Source organism: Phyllosticta citriasiana (assembly GCF_038021145.1).
Source record: "Phyllosticta citriasiana strain CBS 120426 chromosome Unknown IWZ02scaffold_21, whole genome shotgun sequence".
NCBI classification, from domain to species: domain Eukaryota; kingdom Fungi; phylum Ascomycota; class Dothideomycetes; order Botryosphaeriales; family Phyllostictaceae; genus Phyllosticta; species Phyllosticta citriasiana.
Genome location: NW_027117298.1, coordinates 190,574 through 212,617, shown reverse-complemented (window position 1 = coordinate 212,617; position 22,044 = coordinate 190,574). Strand labels below are relative to the sequence as shown.

General features: G+C 54.6%; 8 protein-coding genes across 8 annotated transcripts; 6 read left to right on the top strand and 2 right to left on the bottom strand.

The window, feature by feature from the left end:
• The first annotated feature begins 407 nt into the window (after positions 1-407).
• On the top strand, positions 408-2,734 carry IWZ02DRAFT_465336 (tryptophan RNA-binding attenuator protein-like domain-containing protein). The gene is made up of 4 exons (XM_066768451.1): positions 408-971; positions 1,018-1,029; positions 1,090-2,162; positions 2,249-2,734. Exons 1-4 carry the CDS (start codon positions 905-907, stop codon positions 2,468-2,470), a joined length of 1,374 nt encoding a protein of 457 aa, XP_066617774.1. The 5' UTR covers positions 408-904; the 3' UTR covers positions 2,471-2,734.
• On the bottom strand, positions 2,649-4,469 carry IWZ02DRAFT_152139 (uncharacterized protein). Its single transcript, XM_066761936.1, has 2 exons — positions 3,002-4,469; positions 2,649-2,950 (listed from the first exon to the last, which is right to left on the bottom strand). The coding sequence occupies exons 1-2, from the start codon at positions 4,309-4,311 to the stop codon at positions 2,824-2,826; spliced, it is 1,437 nt and encodes a 478-aa protein (XP_066617773.1). The 5' UTR covers positions 4,312-4,469; the 3' UTR covers positions 2,649-2,823.
• Positions 4,470-5,883: 1,414 nt separating this feature from the next.
• IWZ02DRAFT_151998 (heterokaryon incompatibility protein-domain-containing protein) lies at positions 5,884-7,423 on the top strand. Its single transcript, XM_066761935.1, has 2 exons — positions 5,884-6,184; positions 6,239-7,423. Exon 2 carries the CDS (start codon positions 6,268-6,270, stop codon positions 7,279-7,281), a length of 1,014 nt encoding a protein of 337 aa, XP_066617772.1. The 5' UTR covers positions 5,884-6,184; positions 6,239-6,267; the 3' UTR covers positions 7,282-7,423.
• Positions 7,424-9,026: 1,603 nt separating this feature from the next.
• IWZ02DRAFT_151981 (uncharacterized protein) lies at positions 9,027-9,851 on the top strand. The gene has a single exon (XM_066761934.1). The coding sequence runs from the start codon at positions 9,119-9,121 to the stop codon at positions 9,671-9,673; it is 555 nt and encodes a 184-aa protein (XP_066617771.1). The 5' UTR covers positions 9,027-9,118; the 3' UTR covers positions 9,674-9,851.
• On the top strand, positions 9,617-13,231 carry IWZ02DRAFT_465313 (uncharacterized protein). The gene is made up of 3 exons (XM_066768450.1): positions 9,617-10,338; positions 10,389-10,718; positions 10,778-13,231. The coding sequence occupies exons 1-3, from the start codon at positions 10,031-10,033 to the stop codon at positions 12,960-12,962; spliced, it is 2,823 nt and encodes a 940-aa protein (XP_066617770.1). The 5' UTR covers positions 9,617-10,030; the 3' UTR covers positions 12,963-13,231.
• A 2,851-nt stretch (positions 13,232-16,082) lies between these two features.
• Positions 16,083-17,846, bottom strand: IWZ02DRAFT_495034 (uncharacterized protein; the record flags this gene model as incomplete). Its single annotated transcript, XM_066770100.1, has 3 exons — positions 16,083-16,114; positions 16,167-16,644; positions 16,746-17,846. The coding sequence occupies 3 exons, from the start codon at positions 17,844-17,846 to the stop codon at positions 16,083-16,085; spliced, it is 1,611 nt and encodes a 536-aa protein (XP_066617769.1).
• Positions 17,847-18,206: 360 nt separating this feature from the next.
• On the top strand, positions 18,207-18,970 carry IWZ02DRAFT_465303 (uncharacterized protein). Its single transcript, XM_066768449.1, has 2 exons — positions 18,207-18,624; positions 18,675-18,970. Exons 1-2 carry the CDS (start codon positions 18,388-18,390, stop codon positions 18,867-18,869), a joined length of 432 nt encoding a protein of 143 aa, XP_066617768.1. The 5' UTR covers positions 18,207-18,387; the 3' UTR covers positions 18,870-18,970.
• A 612-nt stretch (positions 18,971-19,582) lies between these two features.
• IWZ02DRAFT_151814 (glycoside hydrolase) lies at positions 19,583-21,642 on the top strand. Its single transcript, XM_066761930.1, has 5 exons — positions 19,583-19,839; positions 19,892-19,973; positions 20,032-20,475; positions 20,532-20,636; positions 20,689-21,642. Exons 1-5 carry the CDS (start codon positions 19,756-19,758, stop codon positions 21,444-21,446), a joined length of 1,473 nt encoding a protein of 490 aa, XP_066617767.1. The 5' UTR covers positions 19,583-19,755; the 3' UTR covers positions 21,447-21,642.
• The last annotated feature ends 402 nt before the right edge of the window (positions 21,643-22,044 follow it).

Genomic DNA, 22,044 nt, shown 5'->3' with positions numbered 1-22,044 from the left:
CGCACGCGTCGCCTTGCCGCCTGCACTTGCAGACTCGGCGTGCGTGGTCACTGGCGAATCGAATCGCGGCAGGCGTGGCTATGAATGGACCGGGATGGAGAAGACGTGGTAATTTTACGGCTTGCCGGTTCGATTTACTGACTGGCCGTTTTTGATATCGTGGAGAAAGATCATGGACCAATCACATCCTCGCTCGCGAACGGCGCCGTAACGACACGCTTTTGTCGCTGTCTTTTCTTAGGTCCTTACCCTGTCGTAAAAAACAATCGCTTACGCAGACGACGCGGAGCTGGTCTGCCGCTCGGAGGAGTTCTCGAGAGCGAGACAATGCGATCGCCGCAGGGGAGCTGGCGCTACCGCGACGACTGGGGGCGCTCTCTGGGGCTCACATATATGTATGCTGATGCAGTCGCGCTCGAGCAGACCAGATTTTCAATCGTACATTGCATGCCTACCCCGTGGTGAGAGAGGTGGGTCTCTTCTGCTCTACTCGGCGCTGTCGTTTTGTTCTTTCTACGCTCTGCCTTGCGTTGTTCATTCCGTCAACTCTTTCTCTTCACTTTTAACCAGCCTCGATTGCCGTCGGATTCCAACAGTCTTGCGCAGCGCTTTCGATTCCTCATTTGCCGCTTTTGGGGCCTCGAGAGCGTTACCTGTCACAGACAAGACGCGCAGCTGTCCAAGAAACCACGGAGCTGACGGGCTGCTCCACAGCTGAAGCGATTAGATCTGATTGGAGAAGAAGAGAGAGGAGAGCTTCGAGTCAGACTGCTGTGCAGGCTGTGCAACGTCATCGTCAGACTTAGCTTGAATCTTGCCTTGCTTTTGACGAGCGAAAAGGCTGTGCGGAACAACTGTCTTTAAAACGGTTCTCGAGCCTTGTTGCGATTGAGCTGCCTGCCAAATGTCGGGATACGGGTCGCAAGGCAATCTGCCTCCTGCTGCTGCGGGACAGGCGCAGTATTTCCCTCGTGAGTTGCTCTATTTTGAGATTGAACCTGGCTAACCGTACTGTAGCTCCACCGCAAGGTAGTGATGTCCAAGGCATTTGCAACAAAACATTTAAACAGGGTGTTGATCATGCCGCAGATGGACAAGCACCGCATTATCCACCACCTCCGCCGCCCCAGCAGCAACAGCAGCCGCAGCAGTTCTTTCCTCCGCCTCCGCAAAGCCCACCGGCTTCTCAACAGCACTTCAATCCTCCACCACAGAGCCCACCGGCGGGCCAGCAGCACTTCAACCCCCCTCCGCAAAGCCCACCAGCCTCTCAGCAGCATTTCAATGCTCCACCGCCACCAGCCTCTTCTGTACAGCCAGTCGAGAATGCAACGTACCAGGGCACTCCCCCGCCTGCATCACATCAGCATGTCCAACAGTACACCCAGCCCCCCGCACCAGGAGGCAACATAGGCCATCACGCGAACCCGTCTCCGCCTCCATTCGCTGCTCCCCCCACTCCAGGGTATCCTCCCAGCTACTCTCAGCAAACAGCACCACAGTCGGGCTACCCATCCGAGAAGATGGCTTCAGCACATGCGCCGGTGCCCTCTGGCTACGCATCCGAGAAACAAGCACCGCCCACTCAAGCCCCGACAACGCAGCAAATGCAGCGCATGTCGACCTTGAATTCCAACACGCCAGGCGCAATGCCGGGCGGCGCGCCGTCGCAGACGCACTTCGTCGGCGTGGGGACGACGCAAGACGACGTGGGCACATTCAACGGAGGCAGCTACCGCATCAGCCACCGCGACACCAACACAGTGCTCACGATCCAACTCGCCATGGGCTGCCCCGTCAGCGCCAAGCCGGGCGTCATGTTCGCCATGTCGCCGACCATCACGCTCAAGGGCTCGGTCAAGTTCAGCATGAAGAAGCTGATTGCCGGCGGCGAGATGTCGAGCAGCACGTACACGGGGCCCGGCGAGCTGCTGCTGGCTCCGCAGGCCCTCGGCGACATCACTAATATTAGGCTTAGCGGCAACGAGACGTGGAGTGTCAGTAAAGACGCGTTGTTGGCGTCGACGCAGGGCGTCGTTAAGGAGTACAAGAGTCAGGGTCTGACCAAGGCCATGTTCTCGGGCGAGGGTCTCTTCGTGTATAAGATGAGCGGGTCGGGTATCGTGTGGATCACCAGTTTCGGGGCCATCTTACGGAAAGATGTTTGTGTCCCCTCTTCCCCTTGTCCATTTCCCATCTCCCCTCTTTGCTCCTTCCACTCGCTGACCCAATCTTCTGCACCACCCAGCTCGTCGAGGGCGAAAAGCACATCGTCGACAACGGCCACCTCGTCGCCTGGAGCTGCAAGTACGTCCTCGAGCGCGTCTCCAGCGGCGGCATCGTGTCGGGCATCGTGTCCGGCGAGGGCCTCGTGTGCAAGTTTACCGGGCCCGGCACCGTTTTCATGCAGACGCGCAACCCGGCTGCTTTTGCCACTTGGCTGGCTGCGCATAGCGCGGCGAGTGGGTAGGTAGGCGAGTAGTTTGAGAAGGGCTGATCCGTATATTGGATAGGTGTGGAGTGGTGGTCACTTGTTCGCTTGGTCGATTGTATTTTGGACATGGATGCGGTGTACTGAGACTGGTGGGTTGGGTATGAGCCGTGTGCTTTGCACACTCATATCGAAGAGCAAAGATGTCGAGTTTACTTGCTTGTATTCATTATTCGTCATTCTATCGTCTCATTTCATTATTCTTCCACAAAAGCAAGATGCTGCTCAAAAACTTTAAAGCCATCGTCCATGCGCATGCGTGATGTGCGATTCTTCCCTCTTCAATTACTGATGACCGGCGTGCCTTGGCACAAAATACGCCCTCTCATCCTTCAATTTATCTTGCCGCAAACATGCTCGTAAAAGTACTCCCTCGCGCTGCTGACCTTCGCCTCCACTCCCGTTCCCTTCCATTTCGACGCCAAAAGCCTGCGCCTCGGCGGCGCCGGGTACACCTCACTGCCGCTTGAATCAGTGATATTGCATTACCAAAAAGGGGGGGCCCTCCACTCATACAACACGTCGAACTCGTCAGGCTGTACATGATTATGATCGATTTTCAACCGCTTTTTAGGAATTGCCATCGGCGCGACGAGGTGCTGCTCGAGACGGTTGAGGAGGACACCTCTGTTGTGGCGCTTCGAACGGGGTTTGAATACAATTTGGTTTGACCAGTCGGGTGTGCCAGGAACGTAGAAGTCGGTGTAATAGTCCGAGGCATTGCGGATGTCGTCGTCATTGGGATCGAACTCAAACGAGACCATCCAGGTGCAGTAACAGCCTTTTGGGTTTGCCCTCCAGCAGATCCAATCCCCGATGAGGTTTTGAATTGCCTTGACGGGGCGCGGGCACATGATGTCGCTGGGCGGCGTAGGGAGGAGCTCCACGATCTTGGACGCCAAAGTCTGCACCCGTGTCTCGGCCTGATCGCCGTCCGCACAATTATAGTAGCCTGAGTCCCAATATCCTGTGAAGGTGAACAGCATATTGATTGCCCGGATTTGCGGACAGTGGCGGAGCAGCCGGAAGAGCCAAGACATGTCTTCTATATTGCTTTGCCACGAATTGACCGGATTGAAGCGCAGCATCGTCGACAAGAATCGCACGTTGGTCAGGATACCTGTCGTGCCCGCGGGCGTGAGCGCCTCGGTTAAAAGCACTCTGGGATTGCGTATATCAAAGTCTATGACCATTCGGCTCCACGGATTCAGCTCGACGACTGTGTGACGGAAGAAGACGTCGACGATTTCGCGTTGCATTTGCTTGCAGGCGAGGAGCATTGAGATGCTGATGCCGTGATAGGCGCGGCGGAGTTCGATGTTGCATTTTCGTCGATTCTTGGCACGGGAGTATCCATCGGCCCTCCACTGCAACCAAGGACGTGTTCGATCTCGGAAGCTGCGCATCATCGAGTGGCCGATTCCAAAGGGTCTGGATAATTTTGTGTCGTCAACCTCAAGAGTGACCAGATCTCCCTCCGCTAAATGATTCCAGATTATCTCGCGTATTTCGGCCGGAAGGTTAAGCAGAATGCAAGGCTTCCTGGGCTGACTCGAGTGCAGTGACGCCTTTGGCCCAGTGAATTTGACTGGGAGCTTCTCCACGAAAGCCTGGAACTGAGCCAGTACTTGAGCGCTCCGTGAGGCTGGCATAGTGAGGTTTTCAACGAAGCCTCGACTGATGGTGAGTCGATCGTCAGGGGCTTTGGTGATGAGGTTTTTGATGGATGCTGTCTTGACTGGGCCATCATCGGATGTACCCAAGCCATTGTAAAGGAGCTCCATCGATGGTTTTGCGGATGACTTTTTTTCCAAATACATTGTTAAGTCGCCCGTGGAGGGGTTTGAGAGGTTTTGAAGGCCAAATTTTCGCAAAGGTGGTTGTTGTTCTTTAAGGGCCTTCGACTTTAGTTTAGCGACACGCTTAATTGGTTGAGACCATTAGCAAGGAGCGTTCATTGTCCCAAACACTTCCAAAAATACCACATGTACACCGTTAGCCATAGTCGCATACGCCCTGGCTTGAAGGGATTAGCTGCACAGGATGGTCTTTCTCCCTGGCTCTTGCTGCATCATCAAAAATGTCATATCACTGCCGAGGTTTGAAAGGCGGGAATTGGAGACTTTCGAATCCCGATGGTTTTGATAAGATCACAGTCAACCGAATCTGGTACAATCAACTCAGGAAGTGATCAGTCAGATGCATTGCTTAGGAAAACTCACGAAATTTCCAGAGTGACGAGATGGCCTGCTTCTAGTCCTTTCGTGTTGGGCATGGAACCTTGAAAATGTTACCATACCGAGTAGACACGGCTTGTAGCCGGCTTCAAAGATCCAGCGTGATAGCCCAATGCCTCAGCAGGCGATTATATGACGGTTTGCTTTGGGTCTTTCTGCATGATTGTCGACGATGCCCCTCAGCGCTCTCGGTAGTGCTCGAGGGCCATCTCCGACCACACTCTGCACCATTGTCCCTAATAGCTTGGTCACTCTCAGCTTTCCTTGTGCAAGAAGTACCATCAAACTAGTTTCTCACTGCTCTATTGGCGAGAGCGCAGCCGAGCGATGGCTCAATACTAGCGTGTTTGCGACTGACCATGCCGAGCTTGATGCGGTTTGGGCGAGTCTCTAGTAGAGGGATGATTTGCGGTAGGATGGAAAAGGGTGTATGCGTGATGTGGAAGGACGATGAGTTCCTGGAAAGACGGTGTTGAGGTTTGGGGTTGGTGGGCAGGCACATTCGCCGATCTATACCAATTTGGCGCTAGCACTGTTGCGGCTCAGCGGAGGAAGCCACACCCTGGACCCCACCGCACTCTACGGCCACTGGACTGTCCACACAACAATCCCTCCACTCATCCACTGGCTTTGCTGAATTCCATCATGAACGAATACCTCATTGCCGATGCATCCATCGTAACAACACTTACACCGTCGTTGCCGTCATCGGATCTGACAGTCGCATCGCGGCAAAGGCTGTCGAAAGAGAGCGATACCTTCTGGCATTGCGGCTGCGACAACTGTCCACCTTCAAGCATCATTGTACCAGTGCTCCACCATGATGCGCCCCACGTCTCGCACGTTTCTCATTGGGCCTTTTAATCAGCGTCCTCGTTGGATGTTGCCCGCCTGTTAAAGCAAATCCGATTGGTTACACTTGGAAGCGCTGACCGACGTGTGATTCAAAAGCTGTGCCCCTCCCCGCTGACTGGCTTACAGTGTTGGAAACCCAATGATCATTTCAGTCTTCTCACATCCTCGAATTGATGCCCTTGGGTTCAAAGTCCACGATGTTTTGTCAAGTGTGCTGCGACTCTCTGGAGAGCACATTGGATCCTGACAATACATGGCGGATCGGTCGCTTATCAAATCAAGGTAGATTCCGACACGCAAGTCCTCGGCGGACCTAGAGAATGCTAGTAGGTCTGGAGAAGTAGCAAGAGATCAGGTGGATGAAAGCAGCCCGTTTGCTTACCATTACGTGCATCAGATCGACGTAGAACAACTACAGCAATCTTGCAACGGAGGTTGCTGTGTATGCTGGCGGCTCAGTCAAGGTGGACCCTGCCCAGACACGTTGTGTCAAAATCGGAAAGTTTGCTCTCTTGTTAGCATTCATCCGGCAGAAGATTCGATTGATGCCTACTTCGAAACATTGACTTGTGGTTGCTTCATAAATTATTTCCGTCAAGCCGTGAGTACATGATCTCCACCACTAAATCATCTCTCAGAGTCGCTAATAAATCAGATTCGTCCATTCCTTTTCATAAGCTTTCCATGTCGCCTTCGGCATGTTCCGCCGAATCCTTCGAACAACTTCGAGCCTGGGTAGAGCGTTGTTCATTGACACATAGTCGCTGCAATTTGGCACATTACTCCGGCCTCATCCCATCACGTCTTCTTGAAATCAAAGACAAACATCCTGGAAAAACTGTCTCTCTGGTACTCAGTCATGAATGCCACTCAAAAATACGTTACATGACTCTCAGTCATTGCTGGGGGACAAAACCAGCCGACACCAAACTGAAGCTTTCGGCAGACACCTTTCAGGCGCTTCGACAAGGCATCCTCCTAGGCTCGCTTACGAAAACTTTTAGGGATGCCTTCGAAACTGTTGCTTTGCTTGACTTGCGATTTCTCTGGATTGATAGCCTTTGCATTTTTCAAGACTCGAAAGAGGACTGGACCAGGGAATCTGCTTTGATGCACGAAGTCTACCGACATTCGTTCTTGGATATTTCAGCACATGCCTCCTCTGATGATGAAGAGGGTTGCTTCTTTAATCGCGAAGATGCCAGACCACAGGTACCAGGGATGGACCCAAACCTCGGGACTCCTCAACATCCCCGGCCTTTCGCCTACAAAGGTTTTATTGCATCTCATCTTCATCAATCTTTCGGAGAAGGATCAATCTGCCAACGTGGCTGGATCCTGCAAGAACGCTTGCTGGCTCTCAGAACTGTTCACTTCGGGAAAACCCAGTTGTTCTGGGAATGCAACACATACACAAGTTGCAAGGTCTTCCCTGCGGATTCATGTGATGATTATGATTACTGGGCCAGCCAAGTCGACAGAAATCATACCTGGAAGCGCCTCTTCAGCAAAACAACCCCCGGAGGTCGCATCGCTAGCTACGAGGGCCCCGGCAAAGACTTATTCAACGATTGGACTGATGTTGTTGAATATTATTCGGTAGCAGGCATCGCGAATGACGTGAAATCCAAGCTTCAGCAACTTCGTCCCCGGCCACAGAGTCTTAACGATGCCGCCCCACACGATTTAGAGATATAACTCGCTGGAATTTGGAAAGCAACGCTCCCGATCAGCCTCTTGTGGGCGCCCAAGGTCGTCGTGGGTTTCCCGCGGCCAGGATACCGTGCACCATCCTGGTTATGGGCTTCCATTGAGAGAGAAGTCGGCTTCGAGCCATATCACGGGAATTCTTCAAAGCCCGTTCATCTGTTGGTTTACGTAGAACACGCGACAACTACATCAGTGAAAGACGATGCAGGAGAGATATTCGATGGAGTTCTGGTCTTGAACGCTGTGATTGTAGTCCGCAGACTGGAATCGGATGGAGTGCATACATTATGGCCGCAGGCCCAACCCAAAGACCTTGGGAATCCCCTTGACATCGATGCATACTGCCATGTGCACGATGACAAGGCTTCAATTGAATTTGATACAACAGAAACTGGATTTGAGGAACTCTACTAGTTGCCTATACTCATGCAGAAGAATAACTCAACGGAGGAAATCGTGAGTGAATTAGCGCTCACGCGTGTAGGGGAAAGGCTTTGTCGGGTCGGTTACCTCTACATCCAACTCGAGTATGACACAGACGCCGGAGAAATTTTTCGCAAGTGTCCGAGGAAAACGGTCGAAACCTTTTGACCAAGCAGGCGCGTCAACCTCCAATTCAGTATGGATTTCCACCCTGCATCATCAGTTGCACTTTACTCTTTTCGGATCTTTGGGGCCGTAAGCCCTTGTGGCTTCAACCACAGCCAGTCAAGTTTTGATTTGTGTGAGAGGCAAGGCCTCGCAGCCGCTCTTACGCGCACGATGATTGCTAACAAGTCTTCGCTGCAGATTGTCTTTCCCATCGGGACGTCACGAGGGTGTTGAGAGAAAGGACAACAGCCGGGACCAAGTAGCCACAGTTCGAATGCTGTGATTCCCTGCTGTTGTCGTGCCTATAAAGGTACGTCTTGCCACCGCAGTTACTCTTGACGGCCGTCGTTCACCGCAGAGAGGTCCAGAGGGGAATATTTCTTCAAGGCCATCTCTGATGCCAGCAAATGAGTTTGCGCCGTTTTAAAGTGCCACCGCCTTTGCTTTGAAAGAAATTGGAAATATCACGCAGATAGGCAAGTTTGGTTTCAAAAGAGACAGAGTTGATCCCCAAGCAGCAGGAGATTTTGCGTCTCGTGTCCAACTTAGCTGCGAAAGGCAAATTTACTGCCGTTTCGTATATGGCCAACACACGAGCCACTTGAAGAGAGGTCGTATGATGACAGGACGAAGTGCGGCCAGGTGAAGCCGAGAGTTCAAAGCTAAAGATGTTTAAGCTCGAGCCATAGACTCTTGATAACCTTGAAGCTTCCAAATCCCGCTCTTGTTGCAAGCCGTCCACTGTGAAAGCAAACACTTAGACCCCCGCACGTCGGTGAACAATTGGTCAACCACGACCAGCTTGCTCGCATGTCATTATAATTCGGAGATCACGTCATCAATGTCGGCAAGATGGTTGTCAAAATGCAGTCGAGAAGTAAGAGGTGGGCAACAAGGTTTTGCATATACTTTTTGATCTGGCTGGCTCCCGTTGACTGACAGCACAGCCTAAAGGACGCGCGTAGCTCTTGCATGACCATGAGGAATTTCGGGATAAACTAAGTGGCTCTTGGCCGCGGCAACTGCTGAAGGTGACAACGTCTCCGCATTTGTCGAGGCGGAGACAAACTTTCGCTCCGCCCCGCCGTGCCTTGCAGCCATAGCCTCCCGACAAACAAATGGCCGAAGCGGCATTCAGGGGGCGAGAGGATTGTCAGGGGCGAACAACAAGTGCAATGTGGAATGGAGGGCGGGGCACAAGCAATGCTAAGCTTTGCTAGCGCAGAGCCAAGACATGGTAAGCTCGGCACGACCAAGGCCCTGTAGGGCTCTGGCAACTGTCTATCTGTCTGTCTGGTCTGGTCTGGCAGTGGGTTGTTGTGGTGTGGTTAGCCGTGAAACATTCTTGGGACGCACTAACTCTTCGACGTCCCCCCAGCTCAGCAGCTCAGCTGAAGCCGACTCACCTTCCCTGTCGCCGCTCTGCTGGCTTGCAGCCGTGGCTGGCTTTGGTTGTCCGCGGCCCAACTCCATCTCGCCAGCCAGCCAGCCTCACCGCCCTGCGACGATCCAGACTTGGGCTCGACTTTTGGTCCGCGTCGTCGTTGGACTATGCGAAAATTCCGCCAGCCCTGCCCTGCCCTGCGCCGTGGATTCTTGCGGCTCACCACGTTCGAGAAGGCACGCCTCCGCTCCAAGCGTGCGTACGTACGGCTGTTGGGCTAAATTAAGCTTCCGGCAAGCGGTGGCGGAGCGCTACGTCCCGCCGCCATTTTCTCGCTACATTGGCCCTTCGTGTTTGTGGAGTCGCGGTGAAGTAACGGTGACGATGTCCGGTGCAGTCAGCTAGCTCTCGGTGAAGACCAACGCACCCACGTTGGGAGTGCTGCAACCTAACCCGATAGCGAGCCCGCGGAAAGCCCAAACAAGCTTTCAACTTGACATCAAATGCTTACCTACTCGAAACATTGGAGCTACCAGATTCAAGGTGATTAAGGAGACGAGAAGCATCGCTGGCTGTGCAGTGTGCGGCGTTTCCACAGTGGCGCGGTCTACCACCCGCGACTTGAGGCCTATTCTTGCCCCGATTTACCACCACGCACTAGCATTTGATCGCGTGCGGCCTGCCCTTTTCTTTGCTGGCTCCGGCCGGTTATTACTCCTCGTTCCCTCCTCTTCTCTGCTCGCTCGCGTGCCCTCCTTCGCAATGGAGGTTCCTCTCCCCACCGTCAAGCACTCGCCCAAGAAGATGCTTCGAGGCATTCTTCAAGGCCCTTTGGGCATCTTCTACCGCACCGAGGACCAGTTTGCCTTCTTCTTCGTCTCTTTCTTTGCGGCAAAACTCCTTCACCTTTACACACACATCGTTTCGCTGCCAATCCTCCTCTATCTCTTGTACCTCCCGACTTTTCTCTCAGCCGATGTTGCACTCCTCGCATTCGGCAAGCTGCTCTTCTATCGACGAAAGCGTTGCACATTCAACACGCCCAGAAAATGTCTTGGATCATTTCTCGCGTTTGTCATCCATTCCACAGGTTACCCTTGACAAAACTAACAATTGCCAGAATGTTCACCGCCGCGGCGTCGGCTGCTTCGATTTCGTTTTACATGGAGACGGGAGGCGAGATTCAATGGCTTGCGGGGACAGCCATGGCCACTGACCCCGGCGGACTGAAAGTGCTCCTGTCAGGGCTCCCATGCATGGCCTTAGCATTTGGAGTCTTGGCGCTTATTGCCTACCTCATCGCGCCAAGCTTCAATGACGCTGTCGACCACGCCTTGGACGCCGTCGCAGCCTCTTTCAAGGACGTCTTGGGTTGCTCGAGGAGTAGTGATGGGGCCGAGGATCCAGAGAAGGTGGCCATGCTCATCGAAGAGACCAATGGCGACGACCGGTAGGCGACACTTGGCTGCCAATCCCTTGGCGCAGTTGCATGCTGACTCACAGATATAGCATTAGGGAGAGATCAGCTGTCTATCCTCGCAAATTCAAGTCCCTGGCTCTGATTTCCGCTTTGGCCACCGTCATCGTGCTCCATCTTGTTCGTCCGACCAGGCCACCGTACGCCCACATGTCCGGGTCCATTCCGCTCACCGTCGTGGGGGCGCTTCTCTTCAACCCGGTCGACTCTGACTTTTGTCTCCCGTACCCTCACGAGCCAGTGGAGTTTCCGTTTGAGGACTTTCCGGCCATTGATTGGGAAGGTGGCTCTGACGCTTTTCCCGATTGGATGCCGCGTTCGGATTACTGCCGCTCTCTGTCAAAGCACTCTCCGCTGGATGAGCACTCTCATTTCGCCAACACTGGCGCAAACACGTCATCGAATGAAGGTCACGCGAGCTCGACTAAGAAGAGGTACGATCCAAGATGCGATCCGCTCAAGGTCACAAACATCAAGCAAGATGTCTTGAAGCCACTGGAGCACACTTTCACAAAGAGCAATGCTGCCATAAAGCATGTTGTCCTCCTGACGCTAGAGAGCACGCGAAAAGACATGTTCCCATTTAAAAAGGAAAGTGACGTCTATCAGAGGATGATCGCCCTCAACGGCCCGAATTTCGATCAGCAGGACTTGGACAGGAAACTCAAGAATCTTACGCCTGTGGCACAGCTTCTGACCGGAGAATCGAATGGATTTGGCGAAGACAATGCCATTGACAAGAAGCTCTCGGCTCAGAGCTGGAGGAAGGCCTTTCAGGGGAACATGGGCGGCGTCAACGTCCAAGGGGCCATCACTGCCGCTGCTTATACGTTGAAGAGCATGCTGGGAACTCACTGCGGCGTCGAGTCTTTGCCCGTCGATTTCAACGAGGAAGTCAAGGGTCAAATATACCAGCCGTGTACTGCTCAAATCCTGGACCTGTTCAACTCACAGATGAACAACGCATCAGCTGGTGGCCAAGACTCTTCCTCCCCGCAATGGGAGTCCGTCATCATGCAGTCCGTCACTGACAAGTTTGACCTGCAGGATATTCTGGATCCGCAAATGGGCTTTAATGACAAGGTCATGCGGGAGCAGATTCGCGACCATGTTGGTTTTCCTCCTCCGACGGAGCCCGAAGTCAATTACTTCGGCTACCCTGAAACAGAGCTCATTCCGTACATGCGTGCACGCTTCGAGAGTGCCAAAAAGGAGGACAAGCGCCTCTTCATCTCACATGTAACCAGCACGACGCACCACCCTTACAATACACCCAAGGATTGGAACGGCCGTCAGGATTTCCAACCAAGGTCCCGCTTTTCGCGCCATGATCCCTTTTACGACTATCTCAATGCTATCAAATGGCAAGACGAGTGGATTGGCAGGGTATTCGAGCTGCTGGACGAGCAGCAAGTTCTGAACGAGACTCTGGTTGTGCTTGTTGGAGACCATGGCATGTCCTTCCACCCCATCGACGGCTCCTCAACATGCTACGAAAACGGGCACAACTCCAACATGCACATCCCCCTCCTCATGCTGCACCCATCCCTCCCACGGATCCAAATCGCGCCCTCGGAAACCGTCTCCATTCTGTCCATCCTGCCAACAATCCTCGATCTGCTCCTCCAAACCGACTCCCTGCCCGACTCCGCCGCCCAAAGCGCGCAGCGCCTCCTCCCCAATTACCAGGGCCAGTCCCTCCTGCGGCACCTATCCTCTCTCCCTCCCTCGGCCGCCTCCAGCGCCGCGCCCGCCGCCCCCACCACCTCGGCCACCGCCATCAGCAACACGGACCAAAATGACGCATCGCTCTTCGTGCCCGCCAACATCAGCATCCCGCCCGACTTCCACATCACGACCATCAACCCCGGCGGCTCGGTCCTAGCGCTGTCATCCACATCGCTGCCCTTCCGCCTCGTCATGCCGCTATGCAGCACGACGGCGCTGCGCTTCACGTCGACGGCGACGTCGGCCCTCGAGCCCGCGCCGCAGATTATCACCGGCTGGACGAGCGTGGAGCTGCGCGACCGCGTCTTGCGCTCCCACGGCCCCCTCGCTGCGCGCTGGGCTGAAGTCGCGGAGAAGGTGGGGCGTTGGTGGGTGTGGGAGAGCCGCAGGCGCTGGGGCTACCATGGTGTGGCGAGGAGTACGGATCGTGGGGGTGTTGAGGGCGCCAAGGGTGGGCGCATCGAGAAGGAGCATTGGTGGGAGACGTGATGGGTGTGTCGATTGTGTTGGATGCGGAGTAAAGGCGTCGATGGCGTTTTGATGGTTCTCTGGATTCTGGCTTTTCCTTGGGTTGGGGCCTTTGACATTTCGTTGTTTGCTCGCCATGAGCGCACGCGGTGGAGAAACGACTTGATTCGATGCGGACGGAGACAGACTATCATAGACTGCTGTTGCCAAGGTGAATAGACCAAAAGATGCAGATACAATCACTCACTCGAAATCATCCATTAACCAAGCGCAAGTAGCCAAAAACGCTCATGTCCATTGCAACCACAACTTCCGCGCGACTCTACATCTACCACTCACTCCTCCTGACTCTGACTCCAACCGCCATCAACACACGAACCCCCTCCACCACCACCACCACTTCCTCCTTCTCTGGGCACAGCTACCACCCATCTTTCAACCTGACATTCAGCGAACCAAACACTACCAGGCTCCCCGGCAAACATCGTCCACGCGTCCTCCTCTCCCGTATCGCTTAAGTTTGCAGGAATGCGAGACAGCGAGTCACCCATCATGCGTGCGTGCGTGCGTGCGTGCGGCGGCGGCGGCGGCGGCGGCGGCGGCGGCAAAATTGCAACTCAAAACCCAACACCCGTTGCTGACGCGTCACGCCGACCACGCAGTCACCCAGCCGGTACGGAAGCTTGTTATGTCCACCTCTCACTCCACGATGCAAGTAGATGGATGAGGGGGTCGCTTTCGCTTTCTTCTCGTGTTGGAAAGCTTGAGCTGGACGTAATTTTGGCGGCGGCGGCGGAGGTGGTCGTGGTCGTGGTGGTGGTGTCCACGCGTCCCTCCGTCCCTCACCTTACCCCTTGTCTACCTCTCTGGAAGACGAGTCTCCGCGACGAACGGGGCAAGCAAGATGGAGAGCTATCTCGCATAGCGCACGCGCCGGCTGCATCGTCCTTGCGTATCCTGGTTCACTCGTCGTTTCTCTTGGGTGTGTTTCCTTGTTGCTAACCTAATTCAATCTCTGAAGTACAGGTGACGAGTGCGGTACATCGCCCGGACTCTTGAGCGGACGGTGTGTTGTCGATGGATGGTAGTATCCATCCAGCATGCAGTTGGGAGAGTGGTGAGTGGTGTGGCAGAAAGATAGACAGACTTTTCCTGATGATGGAGTAGTGTTTTGCTGCAGATACTCTTCGATGGGGCGGCTTACATTCGTCGCCTGAGGTCCTTTGTCGGAAACATGAATACCTCGATCATGACGTCGTGCGCTCTGGTCCTGCCAATCTTTTCCTCTCCCCTCTTCCAGACGCGGAGAGCATTGCTGAGTGAGCGAAGCGGACAAATGATGTTGTATGTCGGATCTTGCTTTCAATACAGGTAGGAAGTGGGATTGCCATTCCGATTTGGATTGAGTCTTCGATCTAGACGGACGATCTAAGCACTATTGTCTATTTATTGGTAAATTGTTTGCGAGTAAACGCTCCAATTGCGTGTCCTTCGTCCCTGTCCCGTCTCAAACCACCCACCTCTCCGATTCTGTCACGTCCTCGACTCCCCGAGCCCACTGTACAATTGAGAATCCTGCCACAAGCTTCTGCAAGGCACGAAAAGAACAAGACCGAGAGAGGAATGAATGAACGGCTTCCAGTGCAACTGCTTACCAGAGCTGCCGGAAAAAAGCGACAGACGCGAAGCTACGCCCAAAGCCACCAAGAGAAGAAAGACATCGGCCAGCCAGCCCGCAGAGGCAGCCGGCCAGCTAGACAGCAAAATCCAAGGCGTTGTCGCCGATGGACATGGACGAAAAAACTCACCACACACACCACGCGACACATTGTAGTCGACGTAGCGGCGGCGACTAGTGGCTGTGGTGGTCAGGTCACTACACTCGCAAAGACCACAATTTCATCAACAAGAAGTTCATTACAAGAAGCCAAAAAGGCAAGAAGAGGCAGGAAGACAGACGCTCATCATGGTCCCCGGCCCTTCCTTCGATGTACGCATACCCACGCTTCCACATACATGTACCTAGGTACCTATACTCTACCTACTACCCACCCCGCAGACTGCAATCGCTCACAAATCCTAGCCACGCGCCCGATGGCAGCAGAAACACTCCGAGCCTAGGTACCTTCTCGACCAGGGAGGACCTCGAAGCCAATCAGTTGCACAATCTCAGTTACGGATGATTGACAACAGGCAAGCAAGCCAGGAGGTGGTGATGATTTATTTCCGGCCTCTCGAGCGCTTCTGCGGGTGCTTTGTTGACGATGGAAACGGCGGCGTTGCTTGGCTGGCTGGCTGGCTGGCTGGATGGGATGTACGTAGGAGGCAGGCGCCAAAGGGACGGAAGGAAAGTGTGGTGGAGTGAGTGATTTGCGTTTTTGGTCGTCTACCTGACGAAGTAAAAGGCGACGCCGCACTAATGCGACGAGAGTTCTGAAACTACATTCTCCAACACTATCCTATTTGATAAAGGGGGATGGACATGGCGTCCTGAATGAGTGGGCGAGGCTCAGGAGTGGACGCACGTGCTGTAGGTTGTCTTTGAGGAGTGAATTGGCTTTCCATCAGGTACTAGATGCCATGAGTATTGCCTACAGAGCGGGCAATAGATGGGTGTGATTCGACCGAAGATGGGTGTGAAGAGCACGGTAGTTATGTGTTGATAGATACAAACCACTCAAAGCGCCTACGGCTGTGAGCGCAGAGAAAAGACTGATGGGCAAAGGAGATGATTGCCAAGAAAGAAGAAGCACACAGTTACAAACCAGCTTGCACAATGCGACCAGATGCATCAGACAGACATTACAACTCGATGAAAAAATGCAGAGACAATTGCAACACCAGCAGCCGATCTCAATCCCAAAGACGAAATGCTTCATTGCCCATGCTAATGTAATGCTATGTACGCACCTAACGCTATGCCCGCACCCATCTCATCTACGCATTGGTTGCTTGCAAGAGGAAACGCGATAGACAGACAGACTACCAAAACGCCTGCTCAATCCACGACCGCTGGCGCGTCAACGGCTCCAAGTCGAGATCAGCCTGGTCAAAATCATCTGCCACAGCATGCTTCGGAGAACAACGAGGCTGCTCTGTACAGGGACAAAACAAGTCAGACAGGCCCGTGGTCTGCTTCACTTACTGACTCTTGGTGCACACCAGATGCGGCACTACGGAGGGAGATAGGTAGCAGGAGGATTGGCTAAGATGAATCCGCCTTACCCTTGCCCTTTCCCTTGTCCGTTTCTTTGGCAGAGGCGTTTGCGTCTCTGGGCGGTTGTTTGAGCGGCGGGCTGACGGGCTGGGATTGGACGTTGTCCTCGATTCCGTCTCCGTTCGCTTCTGGCGACTTTGGAGGCGCTTCATCGTTTCCGTTTGACATCCTCTCCTCAAAATCACTGTCGTGTTGGCAGAGATCTCCGCCGTGTAGCCAGTCGCCATGGCGTTTTTCCTCTGCCGCCTCCTCCATGGCAACGCCTTGGAGATCACTCCAGTATTCCAAGCGCCGACAAGCTTCATTTGCGGCCTTGACTGCGCGAAGAAGGTTGTCAATTTTGCGCGACTCTTCCGGTCCTTCTGGCTCGTTGTCCTCAGTGTGAGCGCGGCGATGTGCCGAAGCAGCGTCGCATGTTTGGAGTAGGAGGGAAAGGAGCTGGCGGCGAGACGATTGAAACACGAAGAGGGACATGATTGTGGGAATCTAGGAACGTTAGACAGAGCTTGGCTTGATTGTGAGGTTAGGCTTGCCTGCTCCGGTAGGTAGTACAGCTCTTCGGCTCCATTTTCCAGAAAGTTGCGCACTATGACAATCTTTTCACGATCTATGGCTGCCTTCTTGAGTCGGAGCATGAGAGTAGGTATGTCGGTAATGTCAGGGGCCTCCTCGGAATCCTCATCTGCGGCTTGGCGTCGAGAGAAAGATAATGACCGTGCGAGGCTTGCATCTGCGCTGCTGTCGGAACTCCTGGCTCGCGCGGCCTTGGGGTGTATAGTGAAGTAGTCCTCATTGAGCATGTGGGCGGCGCTTAGATGTTCTGGCACTATGTTGGTCCCCGCCCGAATGGTGTGCTTGCGGACGCGCTTGCGAAGCCAGCGTCGTCTTCGCACAAACGAATGGAACCATGGATGATTGCCATGCCAGGCGAAGCCTTGATGAAAGGAGAAAGAATATTGCCAGCCCTCTTCGTCCACATCGTGAGACATGTCGACGTACCACGACTTCCACGCCCATTCCCAGCTTGGATCCGGCACGGAAGCATTTGTAATGTTCACTGGGCTGATTTTGAATTGGCCATTGACCCAAGGCGCAGGGTCAAAGTTGAGAAGCGAATTGGACGAGAAGAGCGGGATGCCAAAGAAAAATGAGCCTCGCTGGTTTTCGTACAAGACGTCCACCACTGCATCTTTTTCCTTTTTCAAAGACGGCTTTGATTTGACCAGACCCTTAACTTTTTGTTTCCCTCTTGACAGTTTGCTTTGCACACGCTCCACCCGGCCCTCCCTGATGCTGTTACCCTCCCTGATGCTGTTTTCCTCGGTGTTTTGGTCCGCCTCGTCGGCGTCGGCCCGAGCCTGCTTGGAATCGATCTGCACCACTTCGGCCGAGCCGCTCCCGTCTTCGACACCCAGGTATCTATTCTGCTGCCATCTCGCGTACTTTTGCTTGACTAGGCCGCGCTTCGCGAGGTCTTCCCGCAGCGATGCCCGGTTGAGCCGCTTCGAGGGGTGCGATGACAAGGGCGTCAGAGAGCCAGAATCCGCCGAAGCAGTGGGCGCGACCTCCTGTTCTCTTTCGCCATCTGCGGTCTCGGTGTGGTCTACGAGGAGGATTTGATGGTCGTACTTGGCGGGGTCCGAGGCAGCGTCGTTGTGGCGCGATGAGGCCAAGCCCAGAACGGACATGCCTTGAATCCTACGCGGAGGGATATGCAAGGATGGGAGGACGGAAGTCGGCCGGACAAGTGGATGGTAGGTTTGGTACAAAGCCAAGGCAACTTTGTCATATGCTGCTGAAGGGTCGAATGCAGCAGCTAGGAGGGCGATGGGATGGCGAGTGCAGGAGAAGGCGGGCAAAGGATCATGGCATAGCGGCAGTCGCGAGAGAGCTGAGAACTACAAAGTCAGCGTTAAGGAAGTCATACGGAGGCAGAGGCGGTGACGGTGGGCGTCAGGTCGAAAGCGGCTAGACGGGAGTTGGTGAGTGGAACGCGGAGAAGCATCAAGGAAGGAAACCTCCTCGCTTATGTTCACCGCAGTCCCTCACCTGCTACGTCATGGTCCACCTCCACCCAGCTCCACCTCCATCTTCCCCGGCCGAGTCTAACCACGCCTTCACCCCGCAAACACTCGACGCGACAGCACCCTTTCCAGGCATCCAGCGACTAATACTTGGACGCGACTCCCCTCCATCACTCGCTCGGCAATCCTCGTACACTACTTCAAGATGGCTACTCGTAAAACATCAATGCAAGTCTGGCTCTGGAGCAGCGCTGCCCTCAGCGGTGGCGTTGGTTGGTATCTCTACCAGGCCGGCGGCTCCAAGAAAGCTGTCGAAAGGGAAGCTCAGCGTGAGCATCCCCGACTCGGTGTCTCTCGGCCAACGCTGACTTGCCATCAAGAGAACTCCATGACGAGCGCCAAAACCATTGGCGCAGAGGCCGGACAAAAGATTGACTCTGCCGTCAGTTGAGCAGCGTCTTTACCGTCGCAGAGAATCTGACACGCGCCCAGATTAACGAAGCCAGGACCACAGCCAACAGGGTAGATCAGAAACTCGAGGCGTATCGCGCGCAAGCTGACAGGAAGGTGGGAGACTACTCCACTCAAGTGAAAAAGGATGCGCACAACGCCGTCGAGCAGTTTGACAAGACGGTCGAGGACCAGGCGGCAAAGTCCAAGAGCTGGCTGTCAGGCTGGTTCAAGTAGGAGGAACGGACTGCGCACTTGATGTTATGATGAACATCACGGACGGTCAGTTACGGACGATACGAGCTCGACGATATTAATGAAATTGATGATTGGCTTGGCTTGACTACCACTGCATGTGTTGCTAGCCCCGGATTGTGCGCGCGTACTGGATCCTGAAACGACCTGCTTTCAACTGCTAGCCGCTAATTGCGCCTTTTACACTGCCGGCCAAAGGAGCTGTGGGCTTGTGTGCAATGGACAAGGCACATGAGCTGCGGCCGAACAAAGCTTTCATTTCACACACCAAAGCCCGGCTTGCTCATTGGACAGCTAGTGATGAAACTAGCTGCGCCTGGTAAGGAACGGCTCTCCACCCCAACTTGCAAACGACGGATTGACAGCCAGCTGCGACATCCGCTAGTCATTTCACGACTGGGGTCGCGATACACTGCCTCTGCGAATTGCCACGCTGAAAGGTTCTTGCGATCTACCGAGAATGCAATAGTGCATGCTGTGACCGACTGACCCCTTTCTTCTCCGACAGCAACAGCATCCATTGGATGCAACTGGTGAGATGCTCATGGAGGAGGCTGAAGGTAGCACAAGATGACGACAAGGCACTCGCGTATATTGGAGAACATGCCTGGTACAAAGCGGAAGGGGCTGGATCACCCTGCACATTGTTCCTACCTGTCCGTCAGCCAAAGAGGTCGACAGCACCAAAATCTCACTCACGGGGACACGGACCAGCCTCAGCTCAGCGCCACAAGCTAGCACAGTCCGGCAGTGACAATTGCCAGGGCGCTGGAGCAACACCCATTGTATAAGACGCTTTGGGAAGCCTTTTTCTCTCGCCCGTGACAGCAACTCGCGCTTCCCGAAGAAACGAAACGCGCCCTCAGTCATGAATATCGCTGCCATCTCAGCGGTCCTGATGGGCACCGCGGTGCACGCAGTGTCTGCTGCCCAGGTTTTGGCAGACTTCAAGGTCAAGAAAAAAGCCTGGATCTGATGCTGCAAACGCTGAACTGGCCCAATAGCTCACCAATGCGCATACCTACACGAAGGACACTTGGAAAGCCGACATGCAGGCGGCCAAGGACAGTGGGATTGACGGCTTCGGTCAGACCAAAGTCTCTTTTGTGACGCGCATCCAGGGCCTCGACTGACGCGTCTCTAGCTCTTGTCGCCGTGCCACCCAACTGTCAGTCGCAGGATCTCAACTGGCAGCTTGACAGAATTGAAGATGCCTTCGCCGTTGCCGCTCAACAAGAATTCCTTCTTGCGCCGGCGTTTGACATGAGCTACAACACGCACAGCGCGAATTGCCCGACGGGAAAGGCGTGGAACGTGACGTTCATGGCGCGGATGATTGCAAACGCCTACTCCAAGCCCGCCGGTCTGCGCTGGACTGACAACAAGACGCTGGTCCTAACCCACGAAGGCGATGCGTACGGCGACGGATACTTTGGCCAGCTAAAGGCACTTCTTACCAACAGCCCGGCTGTCATTGCGCCGTCGTTTAGCTCAATGGAGAATGCGGTCGCGGCCAACAAGTCATCGTCTGACCAACAGGCTGCGGATGTCATTAGCCAGTTTACCAATATTGACGGCTACTTCAACGGCAAGTGGTGTCGGCGGTGTTTGCTTTCGAGGTGAAACCTAACAGACTTGACTCAGGTCACGCTCTCCCCCAAGATACCCGCGCGGACAACGTATCATATGTCGATGCAGCTTTCCAGCAGGCCTTGAAGAAGGCGGGCAGGCCTGGACCGTTTGTTATGGGTAAGAGTCTACAAGGAACGTGAGACGGAAAATCTCTGACGGGCAGATGCAGGGGTCGCCCCGTGGCAGTTCCAGGACCTGACAAGCGACACTGCGGCCGTCGAGTACGGTGACTATGCCTGGTTCCACAGATGGAACGACGTCTTCAACATGCAGCCGGATCTAGTCAACATCCTGACATGGAACGACTACGCCTCGTCCAACTACATTCGCGACGTGCCCCAGGCAAACAGCTCCAGTCCCGGGTCGGTCGATCTTGGCGAACAGGGCAACTATGTCTACGGCATGAACCACACGGCCTGGCGCACGGTTGCTTCCTACTACATCAACGCGTACAAGAATCACAACATGCCGTGGATCGTCCACAACGACCTCGTCTTCTGGTACCGGACGCACGCGAAGAACGCGACGTGCTCGGGCGGCATGGGTCCTGGAGGTGCCGGCATCAAGAACTGGGACTTGGTCGAGGACGCGCTCTTTGTGTGGGTCAGCGTGCGCGCCATGCTCGACTTTGAAATCTTTTGGGGCACGACTGGGGAGCAGAACTCACGGCGCAAGGGCACGCCCGTGCTGAGCTTTAGCTCCAACAACACGGCGCCCGTTGTGTACAAGCTGCCTTTTCCGACAGACTTTCCCGCCAGCACCGACGACAAGATTTATCCGCAGGTTGTTGCTAGCCGCTACGATCGCATTGGGTACGCAAAGTACGACAATGTGCCCGTCACGGCCGAGTGTGCGTGGGAAAACTTTAACGCCGTGGTCGAGGAGTTGCCGCCGGATTTCGACAACGTCCTCAAGGCGCAGCATTGAAGCTGGCGGTTTGTGCGTCTTGAAGCCCATTGGCCACTTTTTGCTTTTCTAGCGTGTTGATATCCGGAAAACGGACATTATAGGCGAGAACATGAATAGAAAAGATTCAATGGTGGCCCAGTGGTGCAATTTTCCGCCATTCCGGGCAGCGCCGCTCACAAGGACAGCCCTTCAGACTGACGATGGATAAGATGGGGGGAAGTGCCATTGGTTTCCGGGGCCGTGGTCGAATTCCGCCGGCGGCTGATTGGGTCTAGGGGGGTCAATGGACGTCGGGTGCAGGATGGGAGGCTCAGGGGAGTGGTTTCCGGTTGTTGGGTGCTGGCGGCGACGGCGCTAGACGACGTGATTGGCATGAAGACGACGGCTGGACGGGTTTATCATGACGGGGTTCAGTTTGAGCGAAATGGGCCGTGGCGGTGTATCAGAGAGGCGGCGGCAGGGCCGGAGAGTAAGCTTTTGCGCAGCTGTTGCTGGGGTGAGGTACCGCAACCTTGATTTGTACTGTAGGAGGAAAAGGAAGATGAGGTGAGGCGCTGGGCCGGCATTCGGGCCGGACTAACCAGAGCTAGCGCTGCGTCTCCGTGGCAACCCGCAA